The 25,563-nt window shown below is 41.3% G+C and overlaps 1 protein-coding gene across 1 annotated transcript; it reads right to left on the bottom strand.

Moving 5' to 3' along the window:
• On the bottom strand, window positions 1-25,306 carry LOC101467455 (cAMP-regulated D2 protein). Its single transcript, XM_004570896.2, has 8 exons — window positions 23,856-25,306; window positions 21,814-22,015; window positions 21,251-21,384; window positions 18,862-18,989; window positions 18,582-18,700; window positions 17,966-18,106; window positions 17,519-17,691; window positions 1-3,209 (listed from the first exon to the last, which is right to left on the bottom strand). Exons 1-8 carry the CDS (start codon window positions 24,321-24,323, stop codon window positions 2,757-2,759), a joined length of 1,818 nt encoding a protein of 605 aa, XP_004570953.2. The 5' UTR covers window positions 24,324-25,306; the 3' UTR covers window positions 1-2,756.
• Window positions 25,307-25,563: the final 257 nt, after the last annotated feature.

Below are 25,563 nucleotides of genomic sequence, written 5' to 3'. Positions count from 1 at the left end.
GCTCGTCTGCAGGCTTTATTTAATGGAAAACTTCCACAACAGTATACACAGATGTGAGAGTGGCATACATTTTAAATCAGTTCACTGACTGAAAGCAAGAACACATAATACACTTATTATGTCAAACTGTTTTTAACCCTCCTAAGACCCAAACTTTGTCATGGCATGCATTTTTAATTTCTCTCTGCTATTTGGGCTGATTGGGACCTGATGAATGTAAAAACAAAGAATTATCTGATTTTTTTTTTTTTACCTGATTTTTGTTTCTGAGAAAAAAGAGATCAACATAAGAGGGCATTCATTTAAAATTTTGAAAGAACAGTGGCAGTATAACGTCCTCGTAAGTGGATATCAGGCCCATGTAGAGCAAAAATTAGTATTTTGGTCTAGACAACCCAAAATGTGATGTCCACATATTGGGACGCCAGGTCCTAGGAGGTTAAAAGTTGAACGAGCCCAATTTGTTTTGAGAAGGACGCCAGTGGACAGCGTGCTGCTGTATTCTAACTGTCCCAAGTAGCATACTGGGCAGCGAAGGCTGTCATCTGATTTTTAATTGCAAATGCAGTGGCCATAATCAGATCTTATTGGAATGTCTGTGCAAAGCCAACAACCTTGATCTGGAGCTGGAGACAGCCAGACATTGATTCCATAACCTTTTCTAAATTATACAGGCAACAGAAAGGATTGTGTCTGTTTGTCCCCTCTCGCTCTCACTCCATCTCCCTCTTATCAGCTGTCACAATAATGAGCAGCAGGGTTTTTTAGGGGGAGGGGGACAGCCTGTGAGCACAGCCTTTGGCGCAGTGTTGGGATGAACAGCAATTGATTAGCTGTGCGGCCATCTCAGACAGGGCCGTGCTTTGATACTGGATGACAGCAAAGTAAATGTCTGCTGAGATAATGAGGTGGCCTCAACACACCCTAGTGTGTCAGCGCGCTACCAGTCGTGTGTAAACAGCCAATAAAAATGGTCGTGTGTGTCTGTGGCATATATTAAACTGGCCCCAAAGGAAACAGGACAATTCACTGTGGCCTTTGTGCCAGTAGGGAGAGAGGCCACTTCAGTTGCTCTAGAAAGAGACAGGAGTGGTGAATGCCTGAAGGCTAAGGAAGCAGGCTTATGACAGGACATTTGCCAGTTAAGCTCCCAGATCAAGTGAAGGATTTGAAAGACTTCAAACCACTGCTGTTGGAACGTAAAACTCATAAACTACAACTATTTCACACAAATTACTGCCTCCTCTGTTCTTGGATGATATGACAAGCTGTACCCTTATTTATGTAAATTTAGATTAGCATTCGTTGTGGACCCATATCACTTACTGGCAAGACTGATATGATGAGAATCATAACTGAATTGTTTTGACATAACATGTCAAATAAAATGTCAGTGACTTAGCTGAGAGCATCAAGCCATTTACTTTTCACAACACGCAGATGTGTTGCTGATGGCCTTTAGGGTTATTACCTGGCTCATAAGGTACAATATAAAGTGGAGACTGACATGGGTTTAATTCTTAATTACTTAATAATCTAAGATAGAAACAATAGCCAGGAGAGCATAACAATGACGTGTGAGAAATGGTGCCACTGCAAGACTACTGGGGTTTGCAGGGGGGTGCAAAAAGCAAAAAACATCACTGGCAGCCCAAATTTGAGTAGTACCATGCTGCCTTCTAGGGCTCATATGCAACAATTCCCTCTTTACCATTGCTTTGTGACTGGCAGTTAGTTCCAGTGACCCACATTTAAAGCAGAGTATTTACCATACTGTCATATGCCGGTCAGTGGTTTTCTCTACCAGCATTATTAGTTCAATTAATCTTCAATCACTTTGCCTTAAAGTCGCAGGTTATATAAGGTAAATAGTATTTCCAGGAAGGATTTGGTTACAGATAGGCAGCAAGATATGGTTCACCAGCTCACCACTAACTTGCTCAGTCAACATAAATCCAATTTCCTGTTGTTTGAGATATTCTGCATTTCTTTGACATTAGCCTGCATAGCAGACGTGATCCCAGAAACCAAACTAGCCTTCCATCAACCAATCGTCCTACTGATGTTCACCACTGTTACCAAATGCATTCGTTTTCCCCTTTTGCCAGATAGAACCAGCTTTCTTCTGGCTAAGTGTTTGATGCCAGTGTCTTATGAGTCATAACATTTTGTAAAGGGAGGCTTTTCTCTTAGAACAACACATGGCTGCAGGTCCTAATAAGTTGTGAGCAGAAATAACTCAGTGATGTGTTTTCAGGGCAGAAAAATATTTTGGACCACACCACATAGTTGACAAGACATTTCACTCCAGTCCAAATATGCAAATCCCTAATAAACAACAGAACAGAATGAGAAGGATTCCCCCTAAGCAATGATTTTTTGTACCAAACATTATGGTAATGAATTTGTGAATTGTTGTAATAATCCAGTCTGGTGACTGATATAGCTAAAAAGTACCGTCTGGCTGCTTTGCTCCTAGATAACAATTCAAGTCATGCAGACTTGCATTCAATTAGAAAAGAAATCTCGCATACAAACAAATACATGGTTTACTTGCAACAAACAAAAGACAAAAGGGCAGTACTGTAGTAACTAGCAAAACTCCATCAACTAACTAACTAACTAACTAACTCTAGAGCAAAGCTAGAGCAGACATCTACACATCCTACTTTTAGAAACAAAACAATGCAGGGAAAAGAGCCATTCTTTTGACTCTAGTTTCAACAAAAGAACAGCATGCCCAGCCTGTTCCCTCTCTAGTAGATGCCCAGCTGGTCCCAGAAATCACATATATGGTTTCTGGTTCCGGCTTGCGTATGGGAACGCACAGTGAGGTTCATGACCAGAAAGCCACTGGTGTCAGAATAGCGCGGCCAAATAGGCAGACGCTGCTCCCGGCAGAAAGTTGTCTGTTGGCTCCTGGAGGAAGGGTCGCCGGTGTGAGCGAAGGCACCCCAGTAGCACAGCATTCGATTGGACAGCAGCTTCTCCGACGGTGACAGGGTGAAGTTGGCCACAGAGGCTGAATGAAAAAGAAAGGGCAGCTCTGCACCATGACAGGAATGCTCATAGCAGAAAGTGAGACCTGACCAGACACTGCGGTCCGAGATCACATGGTCAAAAACATACATCCAGAACTTGCTCCCCGCTGCTGTGCCAGCACATGCTGACCTCCTCGATGGACATAAGAAGACAAAATCCGTAACAATCTGAGGAAAGGAAAATAAGAGGGAGATGGTGAGGTCACATTATTTATGTCTTAATTGTTTTGTTATTAAATGTTTTACAAACAAGCATGTTGCATGAAGATAAAACCCACTAACTCTGATGATCAGCATTGTTTTTCCTGTAGTAACACCACCTGATCTTTGTGGTTTTTGCAGATTAAGATCAGATAAGACTGGAGTAAAACATAAATTATATAACTCCAGAAAACACAACCTTACTAATAGTACCACCAAAGTCCAATCAGACATCCCATGGGTGGGTTGGCACAAAATTGTCTTAGTGCCTGAACTATAATGAAATTTGGCAAATCTACACTCTCAGGATGATTTGTAATGACTTTCACAAACCTGGACTTTTTATCAGCTTTATGAGGCATGGGAATAGAGAACCGGTTCTTGTAAAGGACCAGCTCCTAGTACTTTAGTTCCTTGAAATTGTTGTTCTGCTTGCCTATCGGTTCTATCTGAACTTGTGCAATAGTCTGCTCATTGTAGGAAATGTACCAGGGGAGTGTGTGGAACTGTAGTCTATAGGTTTATATTGTTAGCTGACAATTATGCGTTTCAGGTTGTTTTGTAACAACTGCATCACTTAAGTGTTCCGGGTAATATGTGCACTACATTACTTGTTTGAGCAATAACGCCAACACTGATCATAACAAACAGCTGAAATACCTTGAACATGCAGAAACATTTGACCACACAGCATGCACAACAAGAACGAATACATGAATGTCATGTCTTTGATATGCTGCTTAACGATGGTGGCCACTCTCAAAGTGCAGCCACTGAGAACCTAATGAAAGTCGATAAGAGAATCGATAAGATGAGGTTTATATGTGTATGAAAGACGCTATTCAAAATTGTAAAACAAGCCTTTTGCTTGACATGCAGTTCACTCAATATTCCTCCTACAGTAATGGATCAAATCTTCATCAAACAGTTTTTTCTGGAACAATAAATGGTCATCATCATCTCACTCTTCAAAGTGAAGTTACTAATGAATTGCCTTAAACTCGCACTCATGTCTCTGGCCCTCTGCTGTAGTCTCAATTGTGAATTTCAAATCTCAGTAAAGCTCGATGTTCACCTTACCATTTACGGCTTAGAGAAAAGCACTGTGTCTATTGGGTGCTGCTTTCTGAGTGACAAGTTGCTACCACAAAGTCCTTTAGATTTGCAGTCAGATCCACCATTCACATCTATGATGCTCACCTAAAGTTTGACATTGGCAAGGGTCATGTCAAGGTAGGTAAGCCCACCTTTGCGAAAACTGTCATTTACTTATGACCACTCAAGCTTTTCAAATAGTACTTTATTTCTGCACTTTACCCATCAGTGCAGTGTAAAATATTTGCTCCCTTCTGAATTCTTTTTTGCAAATTTGCCACACTTACAGATCATCAACTCATTTTAGATCACACACAAAGATTACCCTAGTAATTACCATATTCTTATTATATTACTATGTCTGTCTCGCTCCATATTACAGCTGAGATAGGCTCAATTCACCCCATGACCTTGAACTGGGGAAACAGAAGTGGCTGGATGGATGGATGGATGGATGCCTACTGCCTACCCTTTGCTTAAAGCCATAATAACCTGTGGGTTAAGGTTAAGTATGGACAAATTTCATGGCTGTATGTTCCATATGCTGGATATGTAGCTCTATATTAATTAACTAGTCAGATACTAGTATTGAATAGTATTAAGCCTGGAAACAAAATGAAAACAACCAATCTGATTTAAAATTAAAGAAACATCCAAGTCGGTACTTTACTGCGATTCTTGTGGAGTTTGCCGTGTGTAGAAAAGAAAAAGAATAACTCATTAGCCTTGCATCTACAAAGAGATGGGCTAAGGGCAGAGCAGCGAAAATGTTGTTCCCTCTCGGCTAAAAAGAAGCAAAGAAAATGAAGGTAGACTGTCTTCTCCTGCCTGTTACCTAGAAACCAATGTGTCTTTTTCAGCAGCACACAACCTGCACCCACACAGCTGAACATCTGAAAGCTGAAAACAACTTGCTGACTTTGACGGGACTCTCTCTGTCTCTCTCACTCAATTCTTTTTATTTACTTATTTATTTTTTGCCACACAGGTTTATGATCATGTCTCACACATTCAAGGCAATACGAGCACAAGTTATGTTTATTATATCTTTTGAAAAGAATTTCTCCTCACAACTTGGCACTATTTTATCAACCGATTCACACTACAACCTGGGTTTGCCTCTTATCTGTATTTAATTTAATAACGGTACAGTACTCTGTTTTTGGTAACCACTGTCCTTGATGTAAATATGTAAAAATTGTGTATGTTTCTGTTCTGTGTCTTGTGTACTGTTTGTTTGTTTATGTGTCTTTATCGCTGCTGTTACACCCAAATTTCCCCTTGTGGGACAATTAAAGGATTATTCTATTCTATTCTATTCTTCTCTCTCCCCCGTCCAACTTGCTCTCTCGTTGCTAAAATCTGTTCTTGTTTTTGGGCACGCTTCTTTTCTCCAGTGTCAGATTATTGTCATGTTCAGAAAGAACAAATGCTTTAAAAATTCCATTCAGTAACTGTTGTGCATTTGAACGTATTCATCTATGGATGCCGATCAGGCACAACATTCTGAGCACTGACAGGTGAAGTGAATAACACTGATTATCTTTTCACTGTGGCACCTGTTAGTGCGTGGGATATATCAGGGAGCAAGTGAACATTTTATCCTCAAAGTTGACGTGTTAGAAGCAGGAAAAATGGGCTGGTGTAAAGATTTGACCTGGTTTGACAGGAGCCAAGCTGTGATAGAAGACGGGGCAGAACATCTCCAAAGCTCCGGCTTTTGTGGGATACGGTGGTTAGTATCTATCAAAAGTCGTCCAAGGAAGGAGCAGTGGCAGCAAAAGAGGGAACAATGCAAAATTACCATGTTACCAAAGGACATTTCAATTTCAATTACTGACATTTTTATTTACATAAGAGAAGGCATATCACAACCATTTTCAGTAAATGTGGCCACTGAGGTCATGAGTTGGCTGTTCAGCAATGAACACTACTCATCTCCATACAGTTTCCAGGCCTTGACATCTCTCCTAGGCCACAGCCACCGGGAAGCTCTTTCCACCACTTTCCTAAATGAGTTCTTCTCTTGGGAACCCTTAAGCCTAATGTTATCTGGAGATTCCAGAATGGTTGAGCTGGGCCACTTCCATTGTAAGCAGTCATGTAATGCTGGACCATTTGCTGATACTAGATTGTTTTTTCCTAATATCCCACCTTCTGTTTTACTATTAGTTCCACCTTTGTGGTTTTATTTCCTACATGTGACCACATGATGACATCTGGTAAATACCACTTCTGAGACCTAGAGTGTTCCACCCAGACCGATCCTCATCTTCTACCCCTGGAATAACTTGCCCTTGCCTCTTTTCAGTAAAGTTGATTGTGTTCAATATATTGTTCTGTGTCATGGCACCATTGGTGCCATGGAGATAATGTTTGGGTTTTTTTAACATCCTGACAAGGTTCCTTTGGGGAATTTTTTTTAGTAAGAGATGAAGACGAAAGACAGATAGCAAACAGCAATCTGCTTAAATGCCAAGCTTGGGAGTAAAAAATAGGTTATGGCTCTTTTTCATTCAGGTTGTTTGATAAAACATCTCAAGGTGCACCAGAGAGGAGAGGTGCAGCATCTACGTCAGAGCCCAAGTATGAGATTTTTCCAGTCATCAGTAGAAATCACACAGAAACAACACTACCCAAGTTGCATCACTCTGTATAAAGCACACTGCAGGACAGTCCAAGCTTTGGCCTCACTAGGCAAAGCTTTTTCAGCTTAGGCATGTCAGGTTTGCTCTTTCATCATGGTGCACCCCAAAAAGTACTGTTCACACTGTGCTGTAGGACAAAAACAAGCTCAAGACCAAACTCTGAACTCTAGCTTGCTGTGTGCCTCTCACTAACTTTAGAGCATGATAGACTAAACCTGGTTAAGGGTCAGCTTCCTGATTCTTGTCAGACTAGCTCACCAGACTTCAGAGAACTTTTTGATGTCTCTACTAGCTTATGACAATATTTATTTATTTATTGCATTTTGAGAGGTTGGCTAAGATACGACAGTGGTCTGCCTCTGGAGTAAGTACATTTGAACAGTTGGGGGAGCTTGTTTTGCTGGGCAGTTATGGTCCACTCTTCCTAAACGAGTAGCTACATACTTGAATGAGGAGAAAGTGAAAAATGCTTCTGATGCTGCAGTGTTGGCAGATGAGTTTACTTTGACAATCAAAGGAGGTTGTGGTTGGAAGCAGGGAGATTGTCTTGTTAGTTGGGAGAAAGGGCCAACAGAATGCAATTACTAAACAAGACTCTACCAGCGCAAATTGAAACTAAAGTAGGACATGCAATTACTGTTTAGGTGAAGGGCACTGGGAAAATGAGTGCCCTTTGTTGCAGGCTGAGGCTAAATCTGCACAGGGAACTCGTTCAGTGAAACATTGCCTTTGCAGTTTTGGCTGCCCCCATTGAAAGGAATAAGGTAATAGCTGCTGTGCAGGTTCACACTAGGTCTGCGATTACTCCTGGGATTATTCAAAGAAATCCACTGGATTTCCAGTTCACTGACCCAGGGTATAGACCATACGTATCTGCAGGTTTAGTCTCATTGGTGGGTCATGACCAGAAGATAGCTGTAAACATTCTTAGAGACAGAGGTGCTTTGGATTTATCATTTATTTATCCCAGTGTTGCCCTCAGAAATTGATACTGGTTGCTGTTCTAAAGTCCTGGGTATGAGTTGAAATGTAATGACTGTACCGTTACATCATCTGTTTTTGTCATTAGAGCTAGTACAGGGTGAAGTTGCTCTTGGCCACCATCGTTAAGCAGTATATCAACTCGGGCCGATCACCAAAACGGTCGCACGACTGAAAAATCAGCTCACAATGGGCCAAAAATCGCACAGTGTACGCCCAGCTTTAATGGGACATGCTTTCTGTCATCTCACATAAACTTAGAGCGGATGTCTTGAAGACGGCTCATGATTCCACTGCTGGACATTTAGGTGTTCAGAAAACTTATGACAGAGTCCTTTGCCATTTTTTTGGGCCAAAACTGAAAAAGTTCATTTCCTTGTTCATTAAAACAGGTCACATTTGTCAAGTGATTGGAAAGCCCAACCAAGCAATTGAGCACCTTTAGTCAAGTCAAGTCAAGTCAACTTTATTTGTCAATTATGCCACATGTACAGGACATACAGAGAATAGAAATTTCGTTACTCTCAAACCCTAGATGAAATAGCAAATGAACATTTAAATATAAGAGAGTGATTAAAAAATGCAAATAAAATAATTAAAAAGTAAAAATTTAAATAATTACAATACCATTTTACGTATAACAAGAAAGCTATGCAATATACAATATACAATATAATGGGTAAATGACATTGAGTGTAAACCAGGCAGAGTAGTGCAAATAAGCAAATAGTGCAAATGGAGATTTAGTAATGTACGGTAAGAGATAGTGTAACAACAAAGTCTTATGAGGTAATGGCAGTCCAATGCTCCACAAAGTGACTGGTAACTGGTGCAGGCCAGTGAGTGAGTCAGAGAGTGTGTGTGTTTGTGTGTGTGTGACAGAGTTCAGTGAGACCGTGGAGGAGAAGAGGGGAGAGGGGGCAGAATCGGGAGGGAGTTAAGCTTCCTGACAGCCTGATGGATGAAGCTGTCCTTCAGTCTGCTGGTCCTGGCCTGGAGACTCCGCAGTCTCCTCCCTGACGGCAGCAGCTTGAAGAAGCTTTGCATTGGGTGCGTGGGACCAGCCGCTATGCAAAGGGCTTTTTTAGTGAGACGGGTGCTGTAAATGTCCTGGAGGGAGGGGAGAGAGACACCAATGATCCTCTCTGCAGCTCTCACTATGCGTTGGAGGGTTCTATGACAGGACGCATTGCAGGCTCCAAACCACACAGTGATGCAGCTCGACAGGATGCTCTCGATGGTGCCTCTGTAGAAAGTGTACATGATGGGGGCTGGTGCTCCTGCTCTTCTTAGTTTGCGGAGAAAGAAGAGACGCTGCTGTGATTTCTTGGCCAGTGCTGTGGTGTTGGTGTTGTACGTCCAGGAGAGATCCTCTGTGATGTGCACACCCAAGAACTTGGTGCTGCTCACTCTCTCCACAGACGCTCCGTCAATGGTCAGAGGAGCATGTTGGGTGTGCTTTATGTCCCATCCATCCATCCATCCATCCATTCGCTTCCGCTTATCCTTTTCAGGGTCGCGGGGGGCTGGAGCCTATCCCAGCTGTCATAGGGCGAAAGGCGGGGTACACCCTGGACAGGTCGCCAGTCTGTTGCAGGGCTAACACATAGAGACAAACAACCATTCACACTCGCATTCACTCGCACATTCACACCTAGTGACAATTTGGATTAATCAATTAACCTATCCCCACAAGCTGCATGTCTTTGGACGGTGGGAGGAAGCCGGAGTACCCGGAGAGAACCCACGCAAACACGGGGAGAACATGCAAACTCCACACAGAAAGACCCCGGCCTGATGGTGGAATTGAACTCAGGACCTTCTTGCTGTGCGGCAACAGTGCTAACCACCGTGCCACCGTGCTGCCCTACCTTTTGAGCATTTGCCGATTGATTGTGTGGGGCCGTTACCCAGGTGAAAGGCAGGAAATATGTACTTATTAACAGTGATGTGTTTAACTACTCGCTACGCAGCTGGTTACCCAATACCCAACATTACCAGAGAGCAGTGGTTAAAGCCCTGTCACAGGTTATCTCGGTTTTTGGTATCACAAAGATTGTTCAGAGTGACCGAGGGACAAATTTCACATCAAGTATGTTCACAGAAATATTGAAGCTCCTTCAGGTAAAACATGCCCAGTCCAATCCTTACCATCCACAAAGTCAGGGAGCTATCGAAAGGTTTCACCAAACCTTGAAGTCCTGTTGCGTGCTTATTGTACGGAAGTGGATCGTGACTGGAAGGAGGGACTGCCTACCAATAACTGTTGGACGTAGAAACCAAAACAATGAGGGACTGGCTCATGCTAGTGGTACGAGAAGTTACTCAGGCTGGGACTGGGTTCAGCCCAAATTAATTGGTTTGTGGTCACACTGTTCAGGGTCGACTAGCAGTTTTACAGGATGATTGGAAGACACTGCGGCAGGTGTCAGATCGAAATCATCTGGTTGCTACTCCCAACCACAGAAGGAAATCACTTTTTCATGCATACCTGTTAAAGCCTTATCATGTCTGTGCAAGTGGTGCAGAGGATGTTACACCAATGCGCGCCTGGCGATTCCATTTTACAGGGACATCTGAGTCACCCAGTAACTTGGTTGCTTTGTTGGGATTGTTGGCTACTACAGATAATTCTGTAAGAATTTTCCACTGTAGCTTCTAACCTTCTCGGCTACAAGCTTACGATTTTTTGGACGCCACCTTGTCAGGAAGGCTTTCAGGAAGTGAAAATTTTGATTTCCTCTGTACCTGCTCTAGCGGCTCCCTGCATGGATAAGCCACTCAAACTACAGGTAGATACTGGTATGGTGGGAGCCGAAGCTGTTCTGTTGCAGGAGGGGGAGGATGGAGTGGACCTTCCTGTCAGTTTTTTCTCCCAGAAGTTCAAATTATACCAAATGAACTACTCGATAGTGGAGAAGGGCGCATCGGCTTTAATATGGGCTCTACAACATTTTGAAGTGTATGTAGGGGCAGGGGGGAATCCTGTTTTAGTTTACACAGATCACAATCGCCTCACCTTCCTTCATTTTCTTCAGAATCCCCAGAATCCCAATCAGCGTTTGAGATGGTGCCTTTTCTTTCAGCCATATAATCTGGAAGTTTGACACATAAAGGGAGCAGACAATGTTTTGGCTGATGCATTATCAAGGGCTGTGTCCTAGTAATACAACTTCAAGTGTTGGCAAAATGTTAACTAACGTCATGGCTGTCTAAGCCCTATTTTTATGGGTGGGCGCGTGATGGCCTGGTAGCACTGTTTGGGCCCTTTTGTGTTCCCTCCCCGCAGCACTGGTCAGATCGTTAATGATCTAACAGCACATGAGCGGTGGGAATGACCGGAGTATAAAAGCTAGATCCTGTAATCTCTCTGGCCTTCACTCTCTCTTTGGGAGGCTGCTCGCCAACCTCCAGACGCTTTTCTTTCCAAGCTCCTTGGACTACGATGACCTGGATGACCGAGAACCTTCACAGACATAAAAATCTGTACCACGTCATTTCTAGTAGTCTGACAGAAGCTGCCGCTTTACTGAAACTGCTCATAGTGATGGCAGCACTTCACACAGAGTCGATGAGCTTGTCAGTGATTCAGCTGAAATTCCCTCGCTTACAAAATCAAGTCTCATTTTTCCTTAGGACAGCAGAGGTGTTTATAATTCTGCCATAGCGAGACTTGTCACAGAGCTCATAGACTTGGTTAGTGGGGTTTTCAATGGGAACGAAGTTGATTATGTTAGTCGTATTGTTCAAAATGCACTCAGAAATACTGTGTTTGTCTAATGCAGAGAAAATGTATATACTCCATAAATATAAAAATTGTAGGACTAAAGCTGAGCTCTCCACATCTGCTTCCACTGTGACTGGTTTGCGCTGACCCCTGCGGGCCTCAGGAAAAGTGGCATTTATAGATAAGATAACTCTTTATTGTCATTGCACAGTCACACATAGTACAGTAGTACAATGAAATTGGAAAACTGTCCTACGTCGGCACTACATATAACACAACACGACACGATATGACACACCGCAACGCAACAAACAACACAACACAGTATATTAACTTATTATAAAGACACACAGTGTGTGTACGTGGAAGAGTAAGCTCCTGTTGTAACTTCACCAACTCCCTGCTGCAGAGTGAACTGCGACTGAATATTAAATATATCCAGCAGTGTCACCTCCTGACCCCCCTGGAGTTCCCTGGGGGAAGATACCTTCCATTCTGAATTGAAAAATGTGACAGAAACCTGCTGAAAGAAAGAAGAGTCCTGCACTGCCATGAACTTTATATTTGAAATGCTAACTCAGACCTGTAAAGTCTGAGGTGCATGTTTCACAGAGCATTTCACAATCTGACTTTGGGGTGAATTTGCTGGAAAAATCATTTCTGCTATTGAGTTAAGACACACCTGACTGCTTCAGACCAGCAAATCTTTTGCTTCAGTGCAGAAGTGGGCACAGATGCTAATGATCAACTAATGAAGTGCCTTTGATTATCAGCCTCTTGATTCCTATAGAAGCTGTAAGGTTGTACTTCATTTTCCTCATGTGTATAGCTAAGGAATATATGAGGTTTGCTGGTTTTATTGGTGTTTATGATTTAAATTCAAGCAATAAATGCATCTTTCTGAAAGGTAAAAATGTTTTGCATGATTTTCCTTGGGTGGGAAAAGGCAGCACATAACCACAAACACTCACATCTACACCTACAGCCCGTTTAGAACATCACCTGAGACGGCCACAGTGAAACATGAAGAACATGAAAACTCAACAAACACTGCTGGAAGATCAGAAATCCAAAACCTTCTAGCTGGCAACAGTGCTAACCTCTGTACACCATACTGAGACTGAAGTGTGGAACCAAGTCTTCCAAACATACGTTTGGACAGAAAAAGAAACTTTCCAGTTAGTAAAAACGCAGCAAACGCTAAACATTAGTGTCACACGTGTGAAAAACGCAGCTCAAAATGGCAAAACAAGACTGATGCCATGTCATCAGTATGCTTCTTTAATTTTGTGGCAATTATACCTCTAATAGTTCATTCTGAATTATTGCAAATATGATGATGGTTATTTATAAGGTAGAACATATATATTTTACTTTTCAGTAAGTCGAAGTTACCCCCATGGCTCAGTATCGTTTTGCTTCAAAGCCACAATTTTGGAAAACATGCTACCAGTAATGGTACTACTACATATTGCAAGATAAAAAGCTGGCTAGCTGCATGTTTAATCTCAATCTGGCACTTGTATTTATTGCAGTTTATCTTGATTTTTGGACAGATACATTCTGACTTTGGATATTTCATTTTTTGCTTTGTTTAGTCTTTCTGGAAATAGCTGGCGTTTTAACTGGAAAAATCTCCAGCATGTTTGCCAGCTAGTTCCTGACTTTATTTGCTCCCGACAGATAGTGCTGAGTATACCTCAGGCTATTTACTCTGGATTTATTAAAGCTCCCTCTCTGAAAGCAGCTACTTGAAAATGAGATTGATGACATCAGTGAGACTAAACCATAGCTGTTGGACGTAGGAACCAAAACAATGATGTAAGTGATGCTAAAACACTCAGTGGGGAACTGCAAAGTCAACAGCTAATTCTCTGTGGGTCAGTCACAATGACTAACACTGCTCATATTACATGTAGCAAACGTATTACAGTTTTTAACATCAGTGATTATGACATTATTTAAGATTACACTCAGGTGACAGTTGTTTTTATATACTTAGTTTGAGCTGATGCAGTATAACACAGGCTGCAAGAGATTGTACCTTTATGGAGTTTACAATCTTATAATCATTTTGAAGGCCAATCAGAGTACGTCATTCTAAGAGATGTTTTTGTTATTCACTCTACTCGCATTAATACAAACAGGGTGTCTTCCTCCAGTCATTGCTTCCTCCTCTGGAAGCCTGTCCTCTACTTCATCTGTGATTCCTCAGCTCGTCCCCCCTGTCATTGTAGATGTTCAGGAGAGACGAGTTGCTTCTTAGTGGAGCAGTCAAGCTGAATCTCAAGCAGACAACCTCCCTGACTCCAGGTGGTCCCAATGATTCACCCATACAAATGATGGAGGTGAGAAAAAAAATACTGAATGAGAGACAGTGGAGCTGTAGCTCCCTCTGTAGGCAGCGTTAAAGCATGTTGTTTGATTTCCACTGAAATCTGGAAGGTTACTTATAATGCCAAAGTTTGATGCGTGGTGAAATCTTCCTGTCTTTTCAGTCTGGTCATAAGGAAATGCAACATTTATTTCAAACCAACTTCAGCAGCAAGAGTTCAATTGTTTTCAGTTTCCCATCACTCATTACACACAGACAGGCGGCAGACAGTACAACACAGCTGGGTCCTCATTACACACCAAGCACTGGCCAGGAGGGTTATCGATCCATACGTGATGTCCTGCCTCACACAGCCACGCAATGAGTAGTTATTGATGCATGTGTGTGGCAGAGTGTGTGTGAGGATTTACTGTTCAGTCTGTGAGCAAGAGGAGGAATGGAACAGAACAAAACCTCTTCAGATGCAGCTCATTATGTAAATGCATCCTTTTTTTCTTTTACATAAGCTGTTTGACTTCTTGAACACAGACAGCGCATTAGGTTTGTAGAGATGTTCGGCTCTGCAGGTTCTTGCAAATTATTGGCTGAATGTAAAGCTCCCTGACACTTTCCTGACAGCCACCAGATAGAACAACGATAGAAACGAAGCCACAGCAAACGGAGGAATATTAATTATATGCAATTTGTCGGATCAAAAGCAGCATGCTTCAGAAACTTCCCCTTCTGTGAACTGAATATTTCTCTATTTCTGTGAACTCTTCTTCAAGTGTTAACCAGTGCACCCTGTAGCAGAGGAAATGCAAGCAAGGGACTCTAGATAATTAGCTTTTGGTCTCTTCAAAACTTTGTCTCTGGCAGGCAACCATAATTATTGTCATAATTTCAAGGTTGGCAATGGAGGCTAGGGGTTACACTTTTAATGAGTGAGGGAAAACATTTCCTCTTTATATAGGAACAGCAATAATAAATCACAGTAGCATGGCAGGAAAAATTCAAAACAGCTTCTTTAAAATACATTTCCCAGCAATGCTCGGATATTTGCACTGACCCCGGTCCTGTGAAGAAGCACCCTTCACAAAGAAATGCAGGACAGCCTCACTGCACAGTCAGCTGTGACTGAATACTAAATAGGTGTCACCTCCTGACCTGCTGACACCTTACACTATTCATCAAAATCGCAGCCAGAATACTGCTCGGGGGTTTTCTCATTTTTCCCTCATCAAAATTAATGATAAACACAGCACACAAAGACGTTTATGCTAGCACATGCCAACATCAGACAATGTTGGTTTGCTTACCAACCATCATGTTAACCATTACAAATATCTGAAGCAATTTATCATAAAATTAGTGTCCGCTGGAAATTTAAGCAGTCATGAATAATTATTGATCTAAATCTGCTACTTCATGCTGCTGGTATGAAAAAAAAGACTACTACAAACAGCTGTAAGTGACATGTCTCCAAAGGTTGATTCTGTCCTGGCCTGACGAGGTGGCTCTTCTGTGTTGTGCCATCCGCTTCGCCAGAGGTTGTTTGGTTTCCCCGATGTATAAATCCTGGCAATCCTCCTGCACTTACCAGCGTACACTATGTTACTCTGTTTGTGTCGGGGGACCCGATCCTTGGGGTGGACCAGTTTTTGGCGCAGCGTGTTTTGGGGTTTAAAAGACACAGAGACCCGGTGTTTAGAAAAAATGCATCTCAACTGCTCCGATACTCCTGACATATATGGGATCACTACAGGTTTTTGCTTAGGCAGCGATTGTCCTTCTCTCCTGGATCGGCTGGAGCTTTCTTTAGGTGCCTGTCCAGCTTTGACAAAAGTCCAGCTGGGATAACCACATTTACTCAGGGCCTTCTTGATGTTCTTCTGCCTCCCTGGCTGCTGTGTCAGTGGGGATGGTGTTTGCTCTGTGTTGTAGCGTCCTGATGACGCCCAGTTTGTGCTCCAGTGGATGATGAGAGTCAAACCTTAAATACTGACCCATATGCGTAGGTTTCCGGTACACGTCAGCTTTTAGATGTCCCCCATTACTGATGGAAATCTCACAGTCTAAGAAGGCTAACCTGCCACTTTTCATGGGGCCATTTATGTGATATAAGATTGGAAACCTGCAGTCAGCTGAGACTGAAGAAGTCACCTGGATGAGTGACGAAATGTTTCTCCAACTGAAAACGCTACGTCCAGATGGACTTACCTGGATGATTGAGAATGCATCAAGACGATGTAAGTGACATGGATTTTCTCCACCTGTTAAGTATGAGTGTGTGAGATAGAGATCAAAACCATGAGAGCTGTTGAAAAAACTAACAAGCTAGCACAGAGAGGACCTACGCACCAACCAGCATGTTCAAACCAGAAATTGAACTTCTTTTACATGTGGACTACATTTGACCTGTTTTCAGTGTTAAACTGCACACCAGCCCTACCTATATAAAACTGAGGCTTAAAGTCAAACATTGCATCCTAATAATATGGCACCATACTGGCACTTTTAAATATTTGCCAGTATGGTGCACTTTATATATTTAAAGTGGTAAAAGGTGTAAATTTGGATCATTTAGATTATTTCTTTTTTTTTCTTTTTTTCTTTTTTGCATATATAAATATTAGACAAAGATAGTGGGTTGTATGGAAGCCCCAAACGCAATTTCATTGTTCTTGACAATGACAATAAATAAATACTACTACTACTACTACTAAATACAAAATGTACTTTTTAAATGATGATTTCGTTTAATGAGGGATAGAAGCTATCTAAAGTCATACGTGAGAAAGTAAAAAATCTCAAAGAAACACCACCATCATGCCATATTTTGAGGAAACTTGAGAATAGATGAGAAAAACATTCTGGAAAAGTTTACAAGGTCGTTGGGAGGAAAACTTTGAACAGTGGTGAAGTTCTCTCCAAAATGACTCCAAGCACAAACACAACTCATCCAGGAGACCACAAAAGAACTGAGAACAACATCTAAACAACTGCAGTTTTCTGTTGTCTCAGTTAAGGTCAAAGTGTTCATCATTTACAATCAGAAAGCGACTTGGCAGAAATGGCATCTGTGTTCTAAGACGAAAATCACTGCTTACTAAAAAGAACAATAAAAGCTCAACTCACATTTGCTAAAAACTGATGATCCCCAAGACTTTGTGAAAATATTTTCTGGGTTGATGGGACAAAAATGAACTTTTGTTCAAGTTTTGTGTCCAGTAATCTCTGGCATTTCATTAAAAAAATATCAAATAGTCAAACATGGTGGTGGTAGTGTGATGATCGGGGCTGCTACAAGACAAGACTCTCTGCCAGAAAGTGCTGAAGGAAATGCCAAAATGCTTTAGCAGGGCTTTAAACGGGTCATTCAAGTTTGAAAACGTCTGCAAAATTCTGCAAAACAAAAGCAGGCCGAAATTCCTCCCCAGCCATGTGAAAGACTCTTTTCCAATTTAAGAGCAATACTAACACTAAAAAGACGGTATTAAACTCCTCTTACCTGAGCCAGCATATTTCTGTGGTCAGCATCCCTGTACATGGGCAGGTACTTGTGTAGGATCTGTAGGGTGTGTTGTTTAAAGATGGCTGTGATGTACACGGTGCACTCCACTGTGGAGACTGGCTTGTTGAAGACCCCATACGCAAACAGAACCCCCTCCTCGGACGTTGTACCTGCAGGACAGAAAACAACATTACTCTAAAGAAACAAGTAGATGTCTGTGTTGCCTGTGGACTTGCTGTGATTCTTCTGCCCAATGGCTTTTCTGATTGTCTCTGTACTTAAAAATCAAACATTGCCTTCAGCTTTGTCATGATGTCGGAATTTTCATATCAAATAGTTGTATAACAAGAACCAGTGGGAGTTAAGCAGAAAGCTGAGAGAATAAAATATAAATCCTGAATAATAACAGTAATAATACAATGTGGTTTCTCTTATTGCTCTTACCCAGCAGTATTGGCTTTTCTTTCTGCCAGTGCCCCTTTTGAAAGGCAGTGACAGCCTGCTCTTTGATTAACTTCCCATCGATATACGGACCCCACGTCTCAAAAACCTCCAGAAACCTGAATGGGTTCAAAATCTTGGAACCTGGGATCAAAAACAGATTGGCAAGTTAAAACACAGAGGGAGAAAAGTATATTAAGCAATGCATCGTATGCAGTGTTATAAAAACTCAAAAGCCTATTAATGTGATTTGTTTGTCTAAGGAAGGGAGCTAAACTTCTTCTCCAGAGTGCATTTTCCTGCCTCAATTATAAGCTATAACCGTGAGTTCATCCATCCTGAAAACTGCTGTCGATGATGTAATCACAGTGATACAGATCAATAACAATGTCGGGCCTGCAGATATATCAAATTTATTCCTTGCTGTTAGACAGTAAAATTACTCTAATTGCCCCTTTAGAGGCTCATTGTTCAGTCATAATGATTTTGTTTACAAGTATCTCACTATGAACATGTTTTTCACAGTCATTTGCAGACAAATATACTATATCCTGCTTCCTTATGTAATATGTGGGCAGCAATGAGTGTTGCTCTAAATCTGGGGTTTGTGGCGTCCTACTTGTTTTCATCTGGGCGGCCAGGATGGCCTGCGGAGTGAGAGACAGCAGGCAGACAAAGTCGCTCACAGAGCAGTTCGTCTGTTTAGCAAAGCCTTTTCCCAGTTTCAGGGCATCATGTCTGGGAAAGATGTGCAGAAAAAAAGAAAATTACATTTCAGCTTGAAGTCATCCTGAAATGTGATCAAGATCTTTCACGTAATCTAATGCTCAGCTTTAAATCAAAGCATGCATCTATCTCACATCCATGCCCAGTATTGCCCTGAGCTGTTAGTTCCTCACCTGGTCTTCAGAGGGATGGAGAAGGGCAGGCTCTGCAGGATGGCCTGGTTAAACAGAGGCTTGCTGCTTTGGATCATCAGGTGAAGGCTTACCGACTGAGCGCCTGCACTCTCCCCAAATACTGTGACCTGATTTTAAAAAAATGTCGCTACTTAAAATTCTTTAACTTAATTTCTGTTAATATTGCAAAAAATATTAATTTCATATCAAACGAAATACAAACAGAACAATGAAAGTTAGGCTTAGTAAATGTACGACATCTACATCCAGGTGATCGTAGTCTAAGGAGCTTGGAAAGAAAAGCAAGTTTGCTTCTTCAAGGAAACTTTGTAATTTGGAGTTGGCTTGACCTGAGAAAGGCTTAACTTATCAGTGTCATGGTCCTGGGCCGTGTTGGCCCAGTATTCTTAGTTCTCTTGTATTTTTGTATTCAGTTCCCTGTTTAGGTTCTGTTTCCTGAGTTGCCCTGTTGTGTTGTTCCCTGTGTGCTTTCCCTTTGTGACTCTCACCCCCTGTGTGCCCCTCTATGTATTCATGAGCCCTTGTCCCCTTTCGTGTTTTATTCCATGTTTTCCCCAGCCTGTTATGTCTGTGTTCTCCCCGTGCTCTCTCTCCTCCTGTCTGAACCTCTGTACTTCCTGTTTGACTCTGCCCGTCTCCCGTCAGTGTTATGTTCACCCCGCCCTGTCTCGTTATGGTTATCTGTGTCAGCTGTGTTCCCCGTGTGTTCCCACTTTCCTCGTTAACCCTCTGTGTATTTCTGTCTGAGTCTCCCTCTGTTCGGCGTCGCGTTCTCCCTCATGTTGTGTGGATCTTCCTGTGTCTACCTGAGAGTGTTAGTTTACTTTTCCCAGTTTAGTTTTGTATTTCCTGTGTTCTGCCGTGCCAGCATTAAAGCTGTGTTTCTCGAGTTCATCCCCGTGTCTGTGAGTTCTGCATTTGGGTCCCCCTCCTGCTTGCCACACAGCGATCCATGACAATCAGGGTGTAACAGAAATAACCTGTTCCTTACCAGGTAATAAAATAAGCTCAGATGAGCAACAAAAGAGGACAGATTATACCATGTCATTATTTATTTAACAAAAATTAAATTAAGCCAAAATGTAGAAGACGTTTGTGAAAAACTGAGCATGCCCATAGAAAGTGAAATTATAAAGTAGACCGGTGCTGATAATCAAATGCACCAAACTGCATCAAACTGTTCATCAGCAAAAAACTTCTGCTATAAGAGCAGAAGTTCTGGCGCTTTGCTGGTCTGGATAATTCAGGTATATATGAGGATAAACAGCATCAACAATAGTGGGCCACAAACATTGCCCTACAGGCCTCAGTTAGCATGGTAAATATGATAATGATAAAGGAATATAAGAGTTGCAAGGAGAAAGTCTCTTTTCACTAAAAAGAACATGGTTGCATGGCTAAGTATTGGAAGGTTGCATCTGAAAAAGAAACACAAGAATTCTGGATCAACGTCCTTTGGACAGATGAGACCAAAGTGCAGATATTTGGCTATAATGGACATTGACATGTTTGTTTGTTTGTTTTTGCCAAACAAAACAAAACACAGCATATCAGCATAAAAACCTCAAACAAAATGTCAAGCACGGTGGTAGAGAGGTGATGATTTGGGCTTATTCTGCAGACACATTATTGAGTCAACTTTCCTGTTTACCAAAGTATTCTAGAGAAAAGTGAGTCTGACAGCTAAAGCTTGGCCTCGGTCTTACAAGAGGACAATTATCCCAACCACACCAGCAGGTATACAACAGAATGACAGAAAAAGGTAAGAATTGTGATGTCAGATGATGTCACTGAAAGCAGATCTCCTTAAAATGGCCATCTAAGGGCACCTGAATGCTGTTCCAATCTGTTGTTTGTGAAGGGCAACAAATCACAACAAAGTTGGATTAAAAGAAAAGTGGAAGAGGTTCAAATAGCATGCTTTAAGTAGAAGGTTAATTAAGATGCTGCATTTGACAGGAGATAAACAAAAATGACTTTAAACTGTAAAAGTTACTCTAGCAAAGTCCAAGAATTAAATATGGAAATAGCATGAAACTTTTGGTCTAAACCAAACCAAGTGAGTTATCAAATTTGGAAATGTGTTTCCTTTTTTCCCCTCTGAGATTATACTTTTCTTTAAATGTTTATACTTTATGAATTTGAGAAAATATGTCGGAGCTTCTGAGCATAAAGTTTACAATGAGTATCTTTAACTGTTGGAAGCAACTGCTTCACTATTTTCCCCACTGTGGTCATTCTCTCAGTATTTTCCCCTTTTTCTTCTTTTGTCCTGTTTTCTTACAATGTTTATTCCCACCTTATTAATAAATGCCTCATTTTAAAATAATTATCTTAGGTGTGTGTGTGTGTCTGTGTGCTTGCTTGCCTTGGCGGGATCCCCTCCAAACACAGCAATGTTCTGTTGGACCCAAAGAAGAGCTGCCTGTTGGTCCAGGATCCCATAATTCCCTGCAGCTGATGTGTGAGGATCTTTTCCCGACACAAGGAACCCAAATGCACCTTTAATGATGCAGGATTTCACATGATCAACAAGACGTAATTGACTCAGGCAAGACATTCATTTCCTCCGAGCTCCAAATTACTGTTCACATATCAGAGCTCCTGTTTTCAGTCTTGCAGGAAAGCAGAGTAATTACCAACAGGCTCGGCCATTTTAAAGTGGCACACAAGCATTATTCAGGCTCGTACTGTCTCACACACACAGACGCACACATGCTCTCTATAATAAGTAAATTCTTATTTTCACTAAGTGATTCCACGAGTTTCTTGTTGTTGCCTTTGAGACGTCCACTGCTAAAGTTCATCTGAATTTTATCCCTGTGTGCACAGTGAAATCTGACGTGGGATCATAGAGTGACACAGGCACTGAGATTCAAATACACAGGCTGTTACACACTAATGGGTCCATTTAAACGTAATCCTTCTTACCCAGTCGGTACTCCAGGCTTACAACAACACTGTGGGTGAAGTTACTAATGAAACGTCCATCATACAGAGGCTTGGAGGCAGAACCAGCAATGAAATCTCCACCATGGATCCAAACCATGACAGGCAGGTGGCTCTGCAGAGGAGAGCTCAAGTCCACATCCAGTGGTACAAAGATGTTGAGGTAGAGACAATCCTCACTGACCTTTTTGGAGACATTAGAGGATGCAGGTCATTCAATTTTTCACTTTTTGTTGTCACTTTTATCTTGTTTTGTTTTTTTCTTTTGAATTTAATACTTCTGGCCGTGTGTGACATGGATACATGGATACATGGATACATGGATACACGGATACATGGATACATGGATACACGGATACATGGATACATGGATACATGGATACACGGATACATGGATACATGGATACATGGATACACGGATACACGGATACATGGATACACGGATACACGGATACATGGATACATGGATACATGGATACATGGATACATGGATACACGGATACATGGATACACGGATACATGGATACGAGTTAGGAGGCAATTGCCAGCCAGGTGAAAGGTAAAAACTGCAGATAGAATATAAATTATTTATTTAGTGTTTATGGTACAAACTAATTAGTAGGCTCACACAGCAGGTTTCTTATACTCCTTACACCTTATTTAGGACTGAATAAGGACATTTGTCCCCTTTGAGCACCGTCTCTTGGTTAGTGTACTCAGTTTGCTTACTCACATTTTCTGAATTAATTTTATTGATATTGTTTGTTAGTTGTTTTTAATAAAGTTGAATTTCTCAGAGGTTAGGTAGTCCCAGTGCTGCATATACGAGTGCTTGGATTCTCCACTTTTTGTTAAATGTTCTGGTTCTTATATGATGTTTTCTTACTTTACTGGAGCACTCAAAGCATTTTATATAACATACTTTATTTACCCATTTACACACATTCGTACTCCAACTGTGCAACAGCTTGGGGTTAGTATCTTGGTTGGTGGTTGGTGATCTCAGCCAGATCGAACCACCAACCTTCCAATTATTGGATGAGCAGCTCTACCTCCTGAGCTGCAGACTGTTCATCGCCTCAGTTATCTGCTGTCATTTTACCGACATACATTCTGCAGTTATTTTAAGTGGCTGGCACTTTTTTTTGTTGTTGTTATGTTTTTAAATCATATTTAGACAGAAAGTTGATTCAGAAAGCTTATTGTATTAGTGTAAGGACATAGTTCTTATTTATATACACAGATATTGTTAATAGTCTTGGTAGGTTTGCCGGTTTAAACAAACAGATGGATAACTGGAGCATGTTGTTAAAAACTCTTAATATCGCTAACTTAAATTACATTTGGATTTTGACTACGTTTCTACTCACACAAGATTATTATCAGCTGTCCTTAAAAATCTGGCATACAGCAAAGTAGCATAACTGCTCTCCCTCATTGTAAATAACTGTACTAGTTTGGAAATTGTATTCTGTAAATACAATTTAAATATATAAAAAACAAATATACATAGGTTTTTATTTATAGATATTTGTCACTTTGAGAATCTTTTTGCTAAATATAATTTATTAACAATGGCCTCATAAAGTGACGCCGCTCCATGTGACGTGAGCCTTACAACATGGACTCTAACGACTTTCACTGGGCTGGATTGTTCACTTTTACTCTAATGAAATTGGTTTCATCTCTAAGTGCAGAATTTAGCATCCATGGCTTCATCACACTGTCAGTGGCAGCTCTTTTGATCCACCTGCTACATCTAACCAGTCTAATTGAACTGGATATGAAATATCTTTGACATGTGAAAGTTTGCGTGCACTAAGCCTATGCAAATTAAAATTTCAGTGTTATACTGTTAGTGTCATTTTATGATAATTAGCATGTCAGCACATTAATCACAACAGCTATGTATTATCACAAAGCAGCAGAACAGAAGCAATTAAAATAACCTCAAGCTGTAACATTAAAGTGATATAAAACATCGTAGCAGGATATAAAGAAATACAAGGTTGTAATACACCTACACTCTTAGGGCACTCCTCAGTGATAGCTTTACTGCAGAATTGCATACATGCGGCCCTGGGAAAGGAGGCATCATAAACCCCGTGCCAAGGACTCACAGGTCTGGGGGGCTTCCAGCGGTAAGCCCCAACAGGAGGACTTGCGTACGGAACACCATAGAATACATGGGCCTTATCCACAGTAATCCCCTTGATCTGGCCATCTTTGGTTATCACCACTGGTCCAGCAGCCCCATCTGTATCCTGAGTGACAGGTTTGTCCTTGGTTTGCTGTATGATTGCAGGGTCCCCCGGGCGTCCCAGCTCCTCGACGGAGTTTATCTCAAAGTCTCGGTTGATGATGAACGGCTCGGGGTAGACATTTCTCAAAAAGCTGACAAGGTCGATGTCATCATCATTTTTTGTAACTCCTCCAGAGGAAAGCTCTAAACTCAGTGTGCACAGCAGCAGCAAACAGTGCCAGTTCTCCATATTGTGATAGAATACTCTTAATACTTCCCCAGACCAGCTGCCTGGATCATGATTTGACTTGACTTATGGCTGCGGCCCTCATACGCCTGAAACTCTCTGCACACTCTGCATGCTTGTGACTCCAATTTGCCTGGTTCCTTATTAAGATTAAACAGACAAAAGCTGCTCTGTCTTACTGTTGAGTGCTGTCCAGTAGACTCTGAACAGCTGGATGCAGACTCTGCGGTGCAGGACCACTAATAGAGGACGAGTCGTCTTTCCTTTGCTTAATGTAATCGCAGTCACGCACAAATGGTAAACAGGGATGAGCCAAGCAGTGGGCTCCATGAACGCCGGTTTCTGTGCTTATATAAAAATCTGTTTCTCCTTTACCATTCAGACTTATCAGTCACTGATGTATAATTAAAACCAATACATTTATTAATACGCTTTTCTTTACAGGCAGAGGACAGCAAACACAAGGTACACAGTGCCATCTACAGGCCTTATGTACTACAACAACATGCCACAGTTATTCTGTAATTGGGGTTATGTCATAGAAAAGTATGCTTTGATTTTTAATTTTTATTATTTTATTTTATTAACACACATTTCCCCCTTTTGGAAGATCTCAATCTTTAGCATGTCGGCTGTTCTCGAAAAGAATTAAAAGTCGAATTTAAATCCAGAAAATTCGTAAAACCTGCTTTTTTTTCTTTTTTTTAAAGTATGGGATTAGATAATTTTCTTGTTTCCAGTAATAATGATTACAGTGTGATATTTCTTTTTGAGTTGCACCCAGAGTTCAGACTGTAGAATCACTTATATGATGGAAGCAGTTTCTCGTGTAATTTCACCATCAAACATATAGATGGTATGGGGTTTTTTTTTTCAGATTAACCCTTTTTTGTTTCAAAGTGTTAATTACTTAACATTCTGACGATAATTGATTGTAGTAATATGTTATTATAAATAAACGAATGCGTATTATTACAATAAAGCTGGAAAGCAGAATATAAGCAATTAAATAATCTCCAGCTGTAACATATAAAGTGATGCACTACACATTAATGAATCGGTAAGTATGACCCACTTGGCTTCACCTGTTGAGACATTTATAAAAAATCCTGGAAACAGACGTGTACATATCATATCCTTAACCATAGCGGAGTGTCGACCAGCGTGCGCGATGGCAGGTCGCTGAACAGGAGATGAAAACATTTGCACATTTGCAATCAAGTTGTGTAATCCTTCGTGGTCT

This window comes from Maylandia zebra, linkage group LG17, assembly GCF_041146795.1.
Source record: "Maylandia zebra isolate NMK-2024a linkage group LG17, Mzebra_GT3a, whole genome shotgun sequence".
NCBI classification, from domain to species: Eukaryota; Metazoa; Chordata; class Actinopteri; order Cichliformes; family Cichlidae; genus Maylandia; species Maylandia zebra.
The sequence above is the reverse complement of the archived record's forward strand: the minus strand, read 5'-3'. Positions and strand labels throughout refer to the sequence as shown.

What these genes read in the sequence shown, in the direction of transcription:
- LOC101467455 (XM_004570896.2), bottom strand. Translation starts at nt 24,323, where the DNA reads ATGGAGAACTGGCACTGTTTGCTGCTGCTGTGCACACTGAGTTTAGAG. An exon ending in AGAAAAGCCAATACTGCTGG is followed by an intron (nt 17,692 to 17,965) that starts GTAAGAGCAATA and finishes TCTGTCCTGCAG; the next exon opens with GTACAACGTCCGAGGAGGGG. An exon ending in ACAGAAATATGCTGGCTCAG is followed by an intron (nt 3,210 to 17,518) that starts GTAAGAGGAGTT and finishes TCCTTTCCTCAG; the next exon opens with ATTGTTACGGATTTTGTCTT.